The sequence below is a fragment of the Larimichthys crocea genome, chromosome I, assembly GCF_000972845.2.
Source record: "Larimichthys crocea isolate SSNF chromosome I, L_crocea_2.0, whole genome shotgun sequence".
In the NCBI taxonomy this organism is placed as follows: domain Eukaryota; kingdom Metazoa; phylum Chordata; class Actinopteri; family Sciaenidae; genus Larimichthys; species Larimichthys crocea.
In genome coordinates this window covers 37,162,962-37,180,692 of record NC_040011.1, presented here as the reverse complement: position 1 = coordinate 37,180,692, position 17,731 = coordinate 37,162,962, and the positions used below count along the sequence as shown (strand labels likewise).

General features: G+C 40.7%; 3 protein-coding genes across 4 annotated transcripts in view; all 3 read right to left on the bottom strand.

Moving 5' to 3' along the window:
* The window catches only part of gnpda1 (glucosamine-6-phosphate deaminase 1), a 3,540-nt gene extending 2,852 nt beyond the window's left edge, over positions 1-688 (bottom strand). Inside the window, exon 1 of one of the 2 annotated variants that reach the window (XM_027286904.1) lies at positions 666-688. The gene's annotated coding sequence lies outside the window, so the exon portion shown is untranslated. Of the gene's footprint in view, positions 1-657 lie in introns of both variants that reach the window. The other variant, XM_027286899.1, reaches the window with a different exon arrangement.
* A 1,359-nt stretch (positions 689-2,047) lies between these two features.
* Positions 2,048-11,417, bottom strand: hspa4b (heat shock protein 4b). Its single transcript, XM_010754752.3, has 19 exons — positions 11,015-11,417; positions 9,421-9,478; positions 8,955-9,095; positions 7,824-7,946; positions 7,034-7,133; positions 6,731-6,864; positions 6,383-6,627; positions 6,207-6,283; positions 5,966-6,117; positions 5,718-5,824; positions 5,493-5,626; positions 5,092-5,276; positions 4,911-5,003; positions 3,966-4,121; positions 3,714-3,839; positions 3,519-3,626; positions 3,305-3,424; positions 3,057-3,218; positions 2,048-2,365 (listed from the first exon to the last, which is right to left on the bottom strand). The coding sequence occupies exons 1-19, from the start codon at positions 11,119-11,121 to the stop codon at positions 2,159-2,161; spliced, it is 2,535 nt and encodes an 844-aa protein (XP_010753054.3). The 5' UTR covers positions 11,122-11,417; the 3' UTR covers positions 2,048-2,158.
* A 3,141-nt stretch (positions 11,418-14,558) lies between these two features.
* uqcrq (ubiquinol-cytochrome c reductase, complex III subunit VII) overlaps positions 14,559-17,731 on the bottom strand; it is a 4,050-nt gene continuing 877 nt past the window's right edge. Inside the window, exons 2-3 of the mRNA XM_010754760.3 lie at positions 15,697-15,868; positions 14,559-14,735 (exon numbers count right to left, since the gene is read on the bottom strand). Coding sequence (XP_010753062.1) covers positions 14,641-14,735; positions 15,697-15,850 — 249 coding nt within the window. The 5' untranslated portion in view covers positions 15,851-15,868 and the 3' untranslated portion in view covers positions 14,559-14,640. The remainder of the gene's footprint in view (positions 14,736-15,696; positions 15,869-17,731) is intronic.

Here is a 17,731-nt window from a genome sequence, read left to right as displayed (position 1 = left end):
TATTGTATTTTAAATCGCCTTTAAGTTTTGTGATGGCTATACTGCCTTTTTGCCATATAAAGTTTACACGCACCACATTGATGCACAGAAATATGATGTATGTTAGATTTTAACAAATCCACAAGCTAAAAGTGAAAAGAAAAGTACATGTACAGGGTATTTCCGCTACTAATGCTGAACCGCAGATGTAATTTTATCACAGTATCGCCTACTTAAATTATGAAAAACAAACCACAACTTTAGGTGTTGTCACCTCCTACTTACCTGTAGGAGCCCCAGAGTGAAATATCTGTCCGGGCCCAGGTTTGAACAATAAATCTTGTTTCTGATGTACTTTGCCGCCCACTCGCTTGCCTGGTCGTAGTCATTGAGGATGATCCGCTTCATTGTCCTGGAGCAAAATAAAAAAGAAAGACAGGGAGAGGAGCGTGTTGTTTGTCTGATGCAGCTCAGCCTCGAAGTAATTCAGGACAAAAACACACCTAAATCAGACTTTAGACCCGTCAGGATAACTAATCTAAGATCGCTGTTCTTGCATTAAACAAGCTGCCAAAAAAAAGACTGTGACAACTTTGACACAACGGCACAACATGAGCCAACTTTCCCTGTCGCCTATTAGCCTCCTAATAAAAACACAAAGACAACAGTTATGCATACACTTAAACCTTGGACTATGTGTAGCTTTTACTCGCAGCAGACAGGTCTGGATGAATCATGTGACTCCTGCTCTTTCGATGCAAACAGCGCTCAGCGCGGAGTGACGTTCACTGAACTAGTTTTACCAGCTAACGTTAGCTGGCATGCTAAATAGCTCTTTGAGTTGAGAAAAAGAAAAAACACCAAATCCCGAAATGCTGTTTAAGCGTGCTTGAATTAACGACAACTGCCTGTCGAGTAATATTCGGCTTTAAAAAAACAAACAGAGTCTACTTGGTAAGCTGCATGTTCAGAGAGCTAATGCTAGCTTTGTTTAGCTGTAATATTAGATAACTAGCAGAACGGTGACAGCGGTTGCTAGGCAACGTAAAACAGGCGATATAACGTTAATGTCACTTTTTTTTTTTTACAATACTTGATTATTCTACTGCTTTATCATCAAATTGAGTTAATATTTGTCCTATACATTTAACAAACCACGTTATTTATTTAAATTATACAACCTACATTACTCATTAACATTAAATTGATATAACTTTGATGTAACGCTATCTAGCAGAACGGTAACAGTGGTTGCTAGGCAACGCAAAACGGCTATATAACGTTAAATGCCTCATGTCACTTTTTTTTTTTTACAATACTTTACTATTCTACTGCTTTATCACCAAATTAAGTTAATGTTTGACCTATATATTTAACAAACCACATTATTTGAATTATATAACTTAAATGACTCAACATTAAATTGATAGAACCTTTATGTAACATTAGCTTACCCCAGCAACAACTTGACTCTTAAATTTCTAGTTAAACACAAATTTCACATTTGTTCATAACTGTTGGATCTAATGTAATTAAACATGGAAGTTTTGTTTCTCCAATAAGATGCCCATTCTGTTTGAGCTTTTGCCTAGAAAGAGTACAATTTTTTAAATTTTGGTCTAAAGAATCAGACTTTAAAAAATAAATTAAAAAAAAACAATGTTTACGTGTTACCAAGTGGGATTTTAACTCCTGGTCATGTCATCAAACCCACCAAATTCCCAGAAATATGACAGAGGCTGTGTCTTCAGTGGTGCCTAGCATCCTCCCAGCTAAACAAATACCCTTTGTGAAGCCTTAGCTATCTTTAATCAGAGTAATAAAGATGGCACATGTGATTTTAATAACTTTATTAAAACCATATTGTGACACAGACCAGAACACGTACAGAGTACACAACAGAAATAAATACCATCATGTGTACAGCGCTCATTGTCAAACAGGCTTATTGCGGCTGGCTTTTGATTTATGTCATCCAGAAAGAGAGAGGGCATGCTATGTCATCAGAGATACCACCAGGAGCTGGGCCCCTTGTGCTAACTCACCCTGCCTGCTTTTTGACTTTGAATTGCAGTTCCTGAAACACTTTAACCTGCTCTGATATACACCCAGGCTGCATCTCAATCTGAAACAGCCAGCTCCCTATTTTCAGCTTTGCTTAGGGAGGCGTTAGGCAACTTTAATCAAGGTCCATGTCGGGCTTGTTTTCTGTGGTTTCTGAGGTGGGGTTGCCTGTGTTCTCGGTCGTTCCCTTGTCTGCAGTTTCTTCCTGGGGTTTCTCCTGTCCGTTGACAGGCCCGTTCTGCTCTGCAGGCGTGTCCTCCTTGGGGAGCTCCACCTTGGGCTTGGGCTTGGTCACAATGGGGTTGCAAGCGGAGAAGAGCTCCTGGAAAATTAGACCAAGAAGATGACATTTAATAATGGTTTTATTAAAAGAAATACGGCTGTGTGGAAGATCTAGCAATTGGCCCTGGCTCCCAAAATAACTGCAACAGCATGAAGCAACTTCCAATGACAACGTATGAATTGGACTATTTGAATACCCAGAAATATGCATTTATTAGATAAATCTAGCCATCTTGGGACACATACAAAAATACATACAAAATCTGGCCATTTGACTGTGGCAGTGCAGGCCACATGGGTGTCGGCCAAAAGAAAAAAAAAAATGCTATGACCTGCAGCACTTCAGGTGCACCTGCAGAGTTGCTGAAGCTGAGGCACTGCAGGTGGATTTAAGGACAAAACTCTGATACTCTTATCTGTTGTGTTCTGGCTTTGTTTATTTCATGTACAGAGCTTCTAAATCTGTGTCTGTGGCAAAATTGTGATAGGAAGAAGTTTCTTTTGGTTTGCTTCCAATGATTTGAAAGAAAGAGTGAGCACTAGTCGAGAGACAGACTGTAAAACGAGTGTGAGGGAGTGCTGACATCGAGAAAGCCAATTAATCAATGAAATAAAGTTATTTCACAGCTGCAGTGCTACACATTTTTCCATGTATAAAATACTCCATTCCCTCCTCAGACTTACTTATCTCAGTGGTTTAGTAATCTGGTATTTAACAAGGGGACACTCACCCTTGTTTTTGCTTGAATGTCTTTTACTTTGATGGAGGGATCCACCGACAAGCTCAGTTTGCTTTGCTGGTTCATGGCGCTGTTCATCCAGATCATTACATCGCTGGCCATCTTGTCCACTTTGGTGACATCTGCCTCATCTAAATGGTCATACTGCTCCTCCTGGAAATAATAAATGTAACGTTAGCAGTCTTACTTTCATTTCGGTGTAGTTAAGGGGAAGAGGAATCATCTAGATCAAGCCTTACCTTCATTTTGTACGCTTCAACAAATTTCATGTACAGCTGGATTTGTTTTCCCATCTCATCGAAGGCTTTAGGTCTATCTTCAGCCTCTGTATATCTCTCCTGAATGGGCTGGCCAAGTTTCTGTAGTGAACACAGTATTCGTGTCGGTTAAAGAAATAAATATCAACCAATCGATTGAGGGGGAAAAAAATTAATTTACTTTAGCAATAATTACCTTCAACTCTGCCAGTTTGTCAATGTACACCTGTTTGGGTTGGTCCTCTCCATCTTCATACAGCCAGTTTTCAGTATCCTCCAGCTTTAATGACAACGCATCTCTGTCCTAAAAGTATAAAAATCATTATTAGGTGCGACCTTTGATCACAACTCTCTCTTTTTTACGATGAGTCAGAGCTGACAGTTTACTCACAGATTCACTGACAAACTTCTCCAGCATCCCGTGTAGTTTGTCCCTCATGTCGTACACATACTCCTCCACATTATTCTTAGCATCATTCCTCTCTTTCTCCAGCTTGTCCTGCATGATCATCTTACCCTGAGGAGAAGCCAAACAGCAACTGTAACCGCTAAACACTTGAAAATAGATCAAGTAATTAAAGATGACAGTCAGATGAGTGCATTTAGTACTGTGTGTGTATGTGATGGCTGAACGTTTAGTTACCTCATTTTCTACAAAAAGATTGAGCATGTCATCTGCTAGCTGCCACTGTGGACTGTTTTCAATCGGAAGATCGAGCACTTTTGTTTTGACTTTGGGCTTTTTGGCGCTTGGGGGCTGGTCGGACTTCTTCTCGCCTTTGCCCTCCTCTGTGGTGGTCTAAAAAAAATGGTAAGAGAACAGGCATTCAGATTCAAACTCACTGAAAATAAATGCAATGACATGACAGCTTAGAACATGTGTACAATCTCATGAAATCTAGTGCATTAATCACGTTATACAACAAAGTTTAGCTTTTGTTTAAACAGTGTCAGGGATGTGCTGCTCTCCTTTTCATTAGGCCATAATGAGTGTTGTGTTAAACTGTACTTGGCAAGGCAACTGACGAGATTTTAATCAACACCAAAGCCATTATCGATTCTACTCATCAGTTCAATTCCTTACTTATCCTGCTCAATTTTCTCTGTGGATAAAAAGGGGCCTTCTTAGTCTAAGAAAAAAAATCAGTTAAGCCTGCCTGCATGGGCCTAATGTTACCATAACAGGATATTTACCCTCACTAACGGACATGCTTGCTCAGCAAGAGCACTCATGCACCCTTTCCTGAGATGATCATCTGACAACCAGCACTGCTGTCATTTTTTCTTTGTGTAATGGACAGTTTTTTCCTCTGTCACAGCTCCATGTAGACAAATTTGTTGGATGTCATTGTCACAAAAACATGACAGCATTAACAGAAGGAAGGCTTGGAGGAATGAATTACACAATTTAAAACTGGTTCCTGATTCCTGTTCCTGCATTGCACCACACTGTGTTTCAAATTTCTAACCTCAGTTAATGCATGAGGACCAACTGAACATTATAAGCTTCTCACAGGTCGAACTTATTAATTGATCTCCTTGTAAGGATATTCTAAGAAACTAACAACTCTGTGTTACAAAATCTTACCTCCATCTCTTCATTCTCACGTTGTGTCTTCTCTTCTGTTTCTTTCTGACCGTCTCCTTGTCCCTGTTCATCCTGATCAGTCTGCATCTTGCTCTGCAGAGGAGTAATAAAAAAGTGTTTTATTACCATCTCAAAACAAAAGTAGAAGTACTAATCAAAAGGAAACTCAAGCCTGAAGTACCTCTCCATCTTTGTCATTGGCCTGTTCTGTTTCCATGGGTTCCTCTGTCTCATCGGACTTCTGCACTTCAACCAGGGAGGCACTGGACACACTGAAGATACCGTGGATGTTCACCCGCACTTTGACTTTCACCTTGGAGCTCTCTCCAGATGCCTGTGGGACAACCTTCTGGATCATGAACTGACCTGCATGGAAGAAAAATGAGAGTAATAATGAAAGTCTCTCCTGATAGCGTCGGTAATGTCATTTGATCATGTTTATCAGATATGTTTGTGCTCTAACAGGAGCTGTGGGCTTCCATTTGTCAGATAGGCAGAAGCATAAAGTCTCTAACACATTAGCTGCTTCTATTTCTAATCCCCTAGTGGTCAGAGATCACTTAGGAAGCTTTAATTGCTTACCAATAGTGGGATCAGGGTAGGGCAGCTCATTAGGGCAATTGTAGTAGGCCTCCAAAGAAAAAGGCTCTTTCCGGTAGAAGGTCAGCACTTTGGAAAATGGGGCTGCGTGGTTCCTGGGAAACACCTCGCAATCACTGAAACAAACGTCAGAGTTTTTATTACATTCATTTATTCTCAGATCAAAGACAGGAGGAAATCTTAAACCTTGTCTTGTTGTTCCTTTACCTCAGACCTTCCTCTGCAGCAGAATGCCACTTCAAGGAGATGGGATAGGGAGCAACGTCTGTGATGGAAAACTCACGCACTTTGAACGCTGGTGACAGTATCGCACACTGCAGAGACACAACAAGTGTTTCGATGAGAGTCACAGTCATAATAAACATTTGAAATCTAAAAACAAAAACATCAAAAGATGCTGATTCAAATGCTGCAAATGTGTGGGGTGGAGGCAAGGGCCAGCAAGTATTATATACCTGGAGAGCACATCCTCTGGCCACAGCTTCGTCAGCATTCAGTGTGGTGCTTAACTCCTTCCCAAAGAATTTGCTGATTCTCTCTTTGATGGCTGGGATCCTGGAAGCACCACCCACTATCTCTACTGCATAGATGTCTTCCTTTTTCAGTTCTTGGGGAACAAAAACAGTTTTATTATCACAAAACTAAACATAAACTTGCATATATTACTTGCATATAGCAGGTAAACACAATACTCACTGGTTTGCTCCAGAAGGCTCTGCAGTGGAGCCTCAACTCGGGCTAAAATATCAGCACACATCTCCTCAAACGCTCCCCTACGCAAGAGAAAAAGTAAACATGAGTTAAGCTTTAAAAATCAGAATGACACAGTAGATATGGACCATGGATACTTTGTTGGTATCTTGTTGGTGTACCTGTTCAGTTTAGCAGAGACATCAATGTCATTCATGAAGCACTCAATGTTAAGCGGCAGGTCGGAGGAGTTGGCACTCATCAGTTTTTTCAGTTTTTCACACTCCTGGTAGAGTCTGACCAGAGCCCTGGGCTTTGTCTTGACATCCAGCTTGTACTTCTTGCCAAATTCCTCACAGAAATGCTTCACCAGGACCTCGTCAAAGTCCTTTCCTCCCAACTCTGGGTCACAAGCTGTGGAAAGGATCTAAAAAAGACACGACGAAGAAGCAGAGAGAGAGTTGAAGAGACGAAACTAGGCATCTCGTAGATTAATAAAGGCCGTGCAATGTATTTCTTTGTCTACACACCTTGAGTTTGCCCTTATTAAAGGCACACACTGATGTCTGGAATCCAGAATGGCCGAGGTCCACAAACACCACATTCCTGGCCTTCTCCTCCGGAGCAGGGAGATCCTGTTTGTAGATCCCATACGCCAATGCAACTACATGGAAGATTGTTCAATTACTAACAAAGTAAACACTTACTGCAATCAATGTGAAAGTGTGTATGTTATAACTAATGGTAGTCTGGGTGGCAGCCACAGGCAGTACAACAATCACAAACATGCACATCCTTGCCCGAGTCCTGCGCCAAAAACACCATGTACAGACCTGCAGTTGTCTCATTCATGAGCCTCAGACAGTTGAGACCAGCGATCTGAGCAGCATCGACCACTGATCTCCTCTCAGCATCAGTGTAGTAGCAAGGAACCTGTTAACACAGAAGAGCATTTGAAATGGATTAATTTCTGCACACTCACTCACATTTTTTTAATTAACCTGCTTGATTAGACCTCTAGTCAAGATCCAGTCTTTATAAAACGAAGGGACAAAGTATCACTTCCTGTCTAATAATAACCAATAACTGGCCAATTTATCTAACCCGTTCAAAAGTATGACATTTAATTGAAGTTGCATTGCAATTATTAATATTCAATGAATAGGAAATAAATGTAATGAAACCAGAAATATCTTTATAACAGTATATTTGTCTTCATTTTGATTGGCACAGGCATGGTGGGGTCGGTAGCATCAAGAGGAGCTGGACTGACAGTGTAGTCATCCAATCAGTCCCACTGTGCATTTCCTCGTAGCATTACAATTGACATTTTTAATATTTAAACTGAAAAAATAAAATGAACACAGGCTTTGGAGTCATCGTGCCTCAAATCAAATCAAGTCTTTAACTTCAAAGTTGAGTCTCGAGTCATTTATGCTGCGAGTCATCAAAAACAGTGACTCCAGTCCACACCTCTGCTGATAGCAGCTGTAACCAGGCAACAGAAGTGAAAACACCTGTGTGGGAAGAGGATTTAAGCCTTTTTATGCTGTCAAAGAGACTATAAATTTTGTCCCTCTACGCAGACAGCTTCAAAACTTCACAGGTACATGTAATACTTACAGACACAACGCAGTCAGCAACGGGCTTCTTAAGTGCATTCTCTGCCGTCTCTTTCAGCTTGGTCAGCAGCATGGCGGTGACCTGTTCAATGCTGAACACCTTCTCTTCCTCCATGTACATCACCTTGAGTAACAAGTCATCAAACAAGACAAGATTATTACTTTGTTCTGCATCTGCACAACAAGTAACTGCATGTTAATGGGCTCAACACCTTGCTATTCATGTCAGTCTCTGGACAAATGTAAAAAGATTATTAGAACAATAAACCAACGTTTCCAAAAAGGCACAGTTTGACTTATTGTTTCAATTAACATCATCAGAAACTCAAGTTTCCAGGCACCGACGTCTCTCAGTCTAAATGTCCTCTATACTTCCACTGTATCATCACAGCTACATTTTTCCACCTTATCTCACTTCAGACATTTCAGAGACATTTCACAACTTCAAGAAGCACATGAGCCCCGTCACAGCTGCAATAAATAGTTGTTCATCTACAAGCTTTTAGTGCCTGATGGCATTAAAGCTGTAAACGTATAAGCACCAGACAACACCACAGAACGTCATTAGGTTTTCTGAACACAAAAAGACATTCAGCTCTGAATGGAAAATGGATGATAAACCAGTGAACAGTATTTGTAAGTGCACTCATACATGTGACTGTATCATCCTACTGTATGTATTATGACATATTTTTGAACATTTGATACTATTGTGAACGTGTGTTTTCTTTGTACTTGCTGACGTGACAAAGTCTATATCCATGTATACCATCTTCAAATTTTATCAGGTGTAATCAGTCTATTTTTATTATTATCCCCGCCCTGATGAGTCACTGCGGAGTCGAAACCAGTTAGTGGTTTAAACCATAAATATGCCCAACTGAATGAAGGCTTTCCTCCTCGCTCTGAATGTGAGAGCTTGAGGGATTGTTCCTCTTCTTCGACGGAAAATCGTTCTGACAGGTTATTACCTAGAGTGGCTGACCGAATGATGCTGATGATCTCTCAGAGCGAATATTGAATTTTACAAGGATAATTATGAAGGATATCCAGTGTGTCTAGGCTACAAGTGAGACAACCAACAGGTTGCCAAACACTGATATATCAGCTATGACTCTCATTCTTTCCATACCTTGATACCAGTTGTTCCCGTAGGCATCTGTGCAATGTCGTAGACCAAGCTGTTTTTGAGACGCTGCACGTAGGGGTCTGAAAATGCCCTGCCATGAAACCTCTTGAACCCTTGGACTGTGTTCTTGCAGTTTGTGACGACCTGAGGAAAAAAAAAAACAAAGAACATGTTAATTCATGACTTGAAAGGTTGTTCCTTAGTGATGCTGCACTCATGCCTGGTCTTGATCATGCTCATTTTTAATCCACTGGTCCTCTTTTATCAGGTTAGTAATCACTCCACCACCGAACATGGGCTGATCTAGCCTTCTCTGTAGCTGCTCCCTCTCTCCACAAAACACATCTGTGACTGTACAGACTTACCCACCTTCAAATAACTGACAAAAACACACCTCTTTAAAATTGCTTTTAATGGTTTTAGAAAAGTTGCTTGCAAATAAACAGTGTTGTGTATCCAGAAAACATACCTGGCTTTTTGCAGCTGCACCAATGGATCGATTCCGGGGTCCAAAAGAAACACATGCTCTAAAAAACAGAAACAGGATCCATGTCACTCATCTGCAACATCTGTTACATCTTTCCCTGAATAATTTCCAGAGAGCTTATGTGCACATTTTTACATATATGTTCTTCCACCCTTTAGACTTTACTCTATTTAAACTGTATCTACCTGTTGCCTTTTGTATATAGCATGTCTGTAATACTTGAAACTGCAACATGGATAGATAAAGTAATCTATCTATCTATCTATCTATCTATCTATCTATCTATCTATCTATCTATCTACCTACCTATCTACCTACCTACCTACCATGATGCAGCTTCAAACCGCTGCCCCAGCACACAACTCCTTTGCCGTTGTGTGCTAGGGCAGCGGTTTGAAGGTAGCCGAAGCCAACAGGATGAATAGACTTGTTCGTAAGGCCAGTGATGTTGTGGGGGTGCAGATGGACTCGCTGACTGTGGTGTTGGAAAAGGAGGATGCTGTCTAAGGTGCGGGCTATTTTGAACAATGACTCCCACCCACTCCATGAGGTGCTGGACAGACTCAGGAGCACCTTCAGCCAGAGACTGCTGGCACCAAGATGCTCCACAGAGAAGAAGTCTTTCCTACCTGTGAGCATCAGTCTCTACAACTCCTCCCTCAGAATAACAGATACAAGTCAAGTCCAGTAGCTGTCGAATATTTGCAATTTTCTCATGCATGCATACTGCACTTTAAACAATCAGTGTATTCTCTGTACAGTCTCTCAAAGACTAAATTCTTTAGATTTATATACATCATATTTACTGTTACTGGTTTTATTTAACTGTTAGCCTATTTATACCTGTGTATATAGTGTTAAAATGGATATCTTATAGGTGTATAGTGTTAAAGTGTTTTCTTGGGATGTTCAAATGTTTTTTCACTTTCCGTTTGGGAGCTGCTGTAACAAACACAATTTCCCTGCGGGGATTAATAAAGTATTTCTGATTGTTCATGTAGGATTGGTGCAACCCAAGTTAAAAAACGGTAACATAATTATGATGACAACGATTTCACGTGATGATATTTGTTCCTGTATCTTGCACACTGCTTCATCGGGTTGCTTTATGCACCGCGGGTCTGAAAATGAAGTACAATGGAGTGATTAAGCTCGTTTTTTGACAGCCGGGATCCGGCCTCCTCCCATCATGAGCTCATTCAAGCCTGCAGTGTAAAAAAAATAAAATAATAATCCATCACCTGAGCGGGCAGGTGCTGTGTTAGCCTCTAAAACATCTCGATTAAATCACCACACCGTGTCGCCCGCAGGTTGTGTTTGGTGATGTGAAGGCGGCTGCGGTGATTTCTCTCCTGCTCACAAAAGGTGCCGCTGGAGCTAGCGTTAGCTTTAGCAATCACATGCTGTTTCCTGTTGTGAAACCCGTTAGCCGGCTAACTGGCTAGGTTAGCACCGTTAGCCTCACTCGTTATAATGTGATTAAACAAAAAAATAAATAAAAACAAAAGTGGCTTTATTTATATCACGAACATCGCAGATAACACACATGGATTTTATGCCTGAATTAAATACTCACGGTGTGCTCCGGTCGCTGTACTCGTTAGCAACCGTTTCAATCCCTCCGGCTCTGGCTACCGCTACATAGCAGCTCATGAAGCCGACGTCAAACCCGACGACTGACATGTTTGCTGGGCTAACTGGAGAGCGAAGACGGGGGGCGGCGAGTACACGGAAGAACAGAGATGAAGTCAAAGACAGCAGCAGCAGCTACGGTGGGTTTCAGTCAGCGGACGGTGATACACCCTTGTTCTTGTTCCATGAAGCTGAGTAGCAGCATGCGGTACGCCGGCTTGATGCGTGAGAGCGTTCAGGAATTTTCTCTCCGTGTCACCGACCAATCGCGTCCGACTGCAGAGCGCTGCACCCGGCTAACGTGCGCCACCCACAGGCCGGGAAAGTCGTCACGGCGGCGGGTTCAGACACGCACAAACGAAGCTGCCAGTCCAATTACACGCCCGTATTAATATATCAGAGCGGTTATAATGAGCTAGATTGGCTGTTAGTCAAGTCAGCTTTATTATCTATTATCTATTATTATCTAATTCCCTCTTATCCCGGTGCAAACAGCATAAACATGAAAGGCAAGGCAAGTTTATTTGTATAGCACAATTCGTACACAAGGCAATTCATAGTGCTTTACAGAGGCAAGGAAAAACATTGGACATTAAGACAAGCAATAGAAATAAAAAATAAAAAAAAAAGGAGAAAATTTAATTTAAAACATCAGAATGTCATTTAAAATCATTAAAACAGCAAATTTGAAAACAATTTAAAACATTAAACAAATCACTGGATTATGATTAAAAAATTCTTCAAAAGTTCTTTAAAAGAGCTCAGCCATAAGCACGTGAAAAGAGAAAAGTGTTTGAAATATGAATATATGAATGAATGAAATATGAATGAAATATAAAATATAAGTAAAAGATGTAAAAAAAATATATAGAAAATAAAAATATATACAAGCTAAAAGACATCCATGTGGCAATATGGCACAGTGTAAACAGAACTAATAATAAATTTTATTTCATAGGCGCCTTTCTGTCACCCAAGGACACCTTACAATAAATGAGAGTAAACAGCAAATAACAGAAGCAAACAAAATGAACCATAAAAGTATATCAAATTACAAGAATACAACATTAAAAACAGGTTAAAATAGGACAATGCAATTGAATCAGATGGAAAAGGCTATTTTAAACAGGTGGGTTTTAAGTGCAGACTTGAATTGTGAGTTGACGGGAGGTAAAGAGGTCCAGGGCTGGGGTGGTGATGGTGGTGAGACGGGCGGAGGGGACAGTCAGGTGAATGGAGGAGGAAGATCTGAGGGAATGAGGGGGGAGCAGCAACATGGAGAAGATCCAAGAGACATGGTGGTGTGAGGTTATGAATGGCTTTGAATGTGAGCAGAAGGATTTTGTAGTTTATGCAGGATTTGACCGAGAGCCAGTGGAGCTGTTGCAGGACAGGACTGATGTGGTGGATGGAAGGGGGCTCTGGTGATGATGCGGGCAGCTGAATTCTGGACCAATTGGAGCTTATGGAGAGATTTGTGGGTGAGGCCAAGAAGGGAGGGAGTTGCAGTAGTCCAGGCGGGGGGGTGACGAGGCTATGAACCTGGATGGCAGTGGTATGAGGTGTAAGGGAGGGACGGAGGCGGTTGATGTTGCGTAGGTGGAAATAGGCGGACCGGGTGATGCTGTTGATGTAAGACTGAAAAGACAGTGTGCTGTCGAGGATGACACCCAGACTCTTGACCTGTGGGGAGGGGGGAATGGAGCAATTGTCAATGTCAATAGAGAAACTGCTGGTTTTGGATAATGTTGGTTTGGTGCCAACGAGGAGAACCTCAGTTTTGTCACTGTTCATTATAATAGTAGTACAATAGTATTATCAGTATAAATATAAGTATGGCAATATGGTAGTATGGACAGAATTTACAGTATAAACAGTGCGGTCTATCAAAAATGAAATGAAATATGTAACAGTTGGGAGTGTAACATGTGGAACCGGAGGATGGCCAGCATGGATCAAAGCATGGATGTTGGACTGGAAGTATGGAGAGGTGCCAGTTCACCTCCTGGGCATTGCCCTTGAGCAAGGTCCTGAACCCCCTAACTGCTCCTTATCTGTGTGGCTGCCCATCACTCCACCACATTTGCATGTCTATGGTCCCTTTGTGTGTATGGGTGGGTGGTTGTATTTCAGGTAAAGTGCATGTATAAAGGATTTATAGTCTCTATTCTATTGTATTCTAGTGTTGTGGCTCCAGGTATCTTACTTTAAAATAAAACACCACATCCACCATTATTGCAGATTAATGCTTCACATATCATTACTTCACATCCTCTGGGTGTGTCCCTTCCCCCTCCTCTTCTCTGGGTGTGGTTTCTCTGTTTGCAGGTGTTTTCTATTATGTTACTTTGGATTAGCGTATTTATGCCACTGCAACCAGGTGCTCATTCTCTTCTCTGACCGCTCTCTAGCTTTGCTATGTTCTGGGCTCCGCTGTCCCCAGTCAGTATTGGTTTGGTTTAGTTTGATGCTTTAGGTTGTCCTGTGCTTTTGCTTCACACTATCAACACTCATGCACACCCTACACCACTGCTTCTACACACTCCATAATTTCAAATCCTTTATGACTGTTTAATTTGGTTTAATTGGATTTAATAAAGAATTGTTTAAACAAATGTACATGGTGTGGACTCCCTTTTGCCCATGACTCTCAGAGCCAGGTCATGACACTTAATATAATTTGAAGTTTCAATGACTGACTCAACATTTAAGCAAGTATCATTGCCAAAAGATGTGCATCCATCTTTAACATGTCGACACTTGACACCCCCATTAAACACTAAAGAATGTTTTAACTTTTAAGCAGCACCATTGCTAAAATCAATTCATTTATGCATCCACATGTCTTTAACATGTCAGGAAATTCCCATTAATCTTTTTTTGTCACTTTACTTTGTGCAAAATCCAACAATCTTCAATTTACAAAGATATAAAACAATCTACACATACTGGAAGTGTTAACTGGCTTTTTTTCTTGAAGTTTGACTTGCAGTTCATTTTCTGTTGATAAATGAATCACTTAAGCACATTTGTATTATACCTAGTAAAACTATAGCATTGCCTCGACACCCACATTAAACGAACATTTAAGCAGGTGTCGCTGCCAGTTTCACAAGTTATAATACGAATTTAGTGCCCTGGACAGCTTTCAACCTGTGAGAGTGAACAGGCAGAAAAGCTGGGAGAGAGAGGGAGAACAACACACTGCAAAGGAAACATCTGTGGCTCACAGACCTGAGGCATAACCGGGTCGCTGCAGGAAGGACTCAGCCTTTTGTATGCGGGGAGCCCACTCCCCTGGGGTGCCAGCTGAGCCACCAGGTTGTATTGCACCAGTATGCAAGATGCAGGAGTATTTTTATCATCTTGTATTTTGTGAGCCGTTGTAACAAGTGAATTTCAGCGGTGTGTCATCAATAAAGTCGACCTTATCTTAGAAATTCAACCACAAAGATGGCTGAATAAAATCAACTAACACTGGATTCACATAAATATCTTTCATTTTTATTGGTGAAACATACAGAGTTAGAATTAATAACAGAGGACAGCTTTCAGAAAGGTGAGAGGCGTTTATTCGTCATTCTCGTAGTCAGCGGGGTTCTTCCTCTTGCCCTGCTGGTGGACGCTGTTGCCCCAGGTGTATGTCACGTACATGAGGGTCATTGCTGCAAAAGCAAGATCATAAAACAAAATTAACATCAGGAACATCACCGTATTTAATTGCATTTAACCACAACTTTGCTGTGCAATAAAGGCATCAAGTAAAAATTGAAATTAGTTCTTAAATATCAAATAAAAACAACCAGATTTTTTACATTTAATTCAAATCTTTTCTGTTACATTTCGAACAGACTGCAGAGACAATATGACTCAACGCAGTCGTCAAATGTTTTGCTGTTCTGCACGAGAAAATCCTGTCATGTAAGGAACATTGTCACAGTTCAAGATTTAATTTTTGCTGCATCCGCCTGTTCATGCGGGAGGGTCAGCAGTATCTGCTACCAGCATAAAAAAAACAAAACTTATTGCCTCCCCCCCTCATAGTTTTAGGTGAATAGTTCGTATACAGTGTTTGAACAAAACAAATAACATTTTATATATGTTATTATTAAAATCCTGATTGGAAACTAAGGTAAGTAACTGAGTAAAATTAGGTTTTGATAATTGTCCTTTTAAGTTGACAACAGTTGGTGGTGTCAAAGCTGGTAACAGGCCCATCATGTGACTGAGCACCAGCCCAACTGAATACTTCAGCACCCCTGAGTTTGTTTAGAAAGAGTAAACATGATAACCTGAGATCCAAATCAAACATCGCTCACAGGTTGGAAACAGTCAAAACTGGAGTGGAAAGTAATGAAACTCAATCTTTCTTTCTATCTGAATTTAAAGAGGCTGGCACAGCAAAGGGAGTGCATAACTGGTAGTCTACAGACATTAATGTGGAAATACTGCAGGTGATAGGACAGTGACATCAACATATCACAATATATAATCAGTTTCACTTCATGGATTATATGTACAGTGATGTGATTTTACCCATATGATCCACTTCTACCTGAAAACAAATGACCTCTGCATTGATCTACCTATGATTTATGACACAGACATAGCAATATAAAAACTCACGGGGGGCAACTTTGAAGAAAGAGGCCGAGAACCGTCTCCACACATTGGGGATTCCCTTGGAGAAGTATTTGGGGAAAGCCCTCTGCTCAAAGGGGGACAGACCATATGTGACTATATGCCTGATCTTGGCTAAGTCTCCAAAGTGGCGGCCCATGTTCACCAGAGAGCTGATCTGAAAAGGACAAAAGTAAATTCACAAAACAGACCCTAGCAACGAAAATTTCTCACAACCACAACATCAGGTTTGCCGGCGAGGGTCACAGCATGATACCCAGCCAAAGGACAGGTCCAACAAACTGGAATACCGTAACTTAATACATGCCTAATCGAATATAAATCATCCTTTCTAAAGAATATGCAGATATTAATCGGCATGCAGATGACACTGAATAGTAGGTAGTATAATTGTGGTTAATACTCGTGTTTCCCTTCATATGACTTGTATAACTCATTCTTTTAAGCATCATATATATAGATTTCTTAAATTAGTAATCTATAAATGTATGTACGGGCTCTGATTTGTCATGAATGTAGCTTTGAATCACTTTCCTGTGTGTTAATGCATTTCTCATATGTGTCATGTGACTCCAACATCAACTAAAGTTTATTTATTTACAGAGTATCTTAGTAAAAAATAATAAACACATTTGATATGATAAACCCCTACTTTATCTATAGCTGCATTATTATGTTAGATAATACACATGGAGGGTTCACTGTCTCACAAACACCTGTAATAAATCTACATCACTAAATAAAAGTATCAGCTGTGACCTTCATTAAAGATCTGTGGTTAACTTATTTAACAACATCACTGGCTGCATGTTACAGATTTATGAGCGTTCAATGACTTAATTTACAGATGTTTCCACCGAAAAATAAGAAAACGTTTATGTGTAATAAAGTTGTTCATAAACGATACATTTTAAAGGTTACGGGCAGATATCTTGATATAACACTGTGAACTTTAAAAAAACGAGATTAAAGCGTAAAAGGACGAGCTGGCTGTGGTTAGCTGTGGTGGCTACATGTGAGCACCGTCAGTCCTTGAAGCTCCTCCGTCTCTGATCACTAACGAGCTCGTTCATCGAACAAAGAGACGATATAAAGTCACTCCTGTTACAATGAAGTGAATATATGAAGCTATAAGAGCGGATAGAGGCTAAAGTACGCCTGTTATAATCGTGACTGAGGCTTACCGTGCTGCTGCTCGCTGGTGTTTCAGGTCCACATCCGGTGCCTTCCGTCTTATCGACGCTCCAGCCGGCCGCGAACACCGGGACACAACCGACACAGGCGGACTGGAGGCTCCGAAAGTCGGCGTCTGTATTGGTGCATTCACTGCCCTCTTCTGGACTTTACTTCTTTACTACTTCTTTTTAAAAAATATTTTTATTAACCCAGTTAAAAACAAGATATCCCATAATGATTTTCCTCCTATATACTCTTGAAACTGTTCTCAAGCTGTTCCTGTCTCTGCAGCCCTGCCATCATCTCTTCCCTTTCATAACCATGACAAGCAACAATCACATGCTCCACTGTCTCTCCCACAGCTACACCGACCGTTGGATGTTTCCTAATATACTGAGTTTACTGTGCCCTATTCTTAATCTGCTCATGTCACCTGCTCTGCTCTGCTACACCTGTGATTATATAAATGCTCCCTTTTTCTGGTTCTTCCAATGTTTGTTCCATTGATTGATTATTTCCTTCCATATTAAACTTTTTCCTTCTGCTTTTGATCATTTTACTCCATTTCCACCTCCTCTTTCTTTACTGCCCCTTAGCAACTTTATCTGCTTTTTCATTCCCTGGTATCCCTAAGTGAGCTGGTACCCACATGAACGTTATTTCCTCCCCTGCTGTCTTAATCTGGATTGTTTAACAGTATTTCATATAATATTTCTGGTGTTTCCACCCTCGGTCCACAGTCCATTACTGTTTTCAACTCATTATATCTTTTGATTAATACAGTAAAATCCATCTTCTTCCCTCTTTGACCCCACATGTTATCCCATATTCTCTGCAATGTTTA

Bases quoted from the DNA above. Each gene is read 5' to 3' on its own strand.
- hspa4b (XM_010754752.3), bottom strand. From the start codon at position 11,121: ATGTCAGTCGTCGGGTTTGACGTCGGCTTCATGAGCTGCTATGTAGCG. The intron at 6,628-6,730 runs GTGTGTAGACAA...TGTCTTTTTTAG, and splicing joins TTAATAAGGGCAAACTCAAG to ATCCTTTCCACAGCTTGTGA. The intron at 3,627-3,713 runs GTGAGTAAACTG...TTATACTTTTAG, and splicing joins AGAAGTTTGTCAGTGAATCT to GACAGAGATGCGTTGTCATT.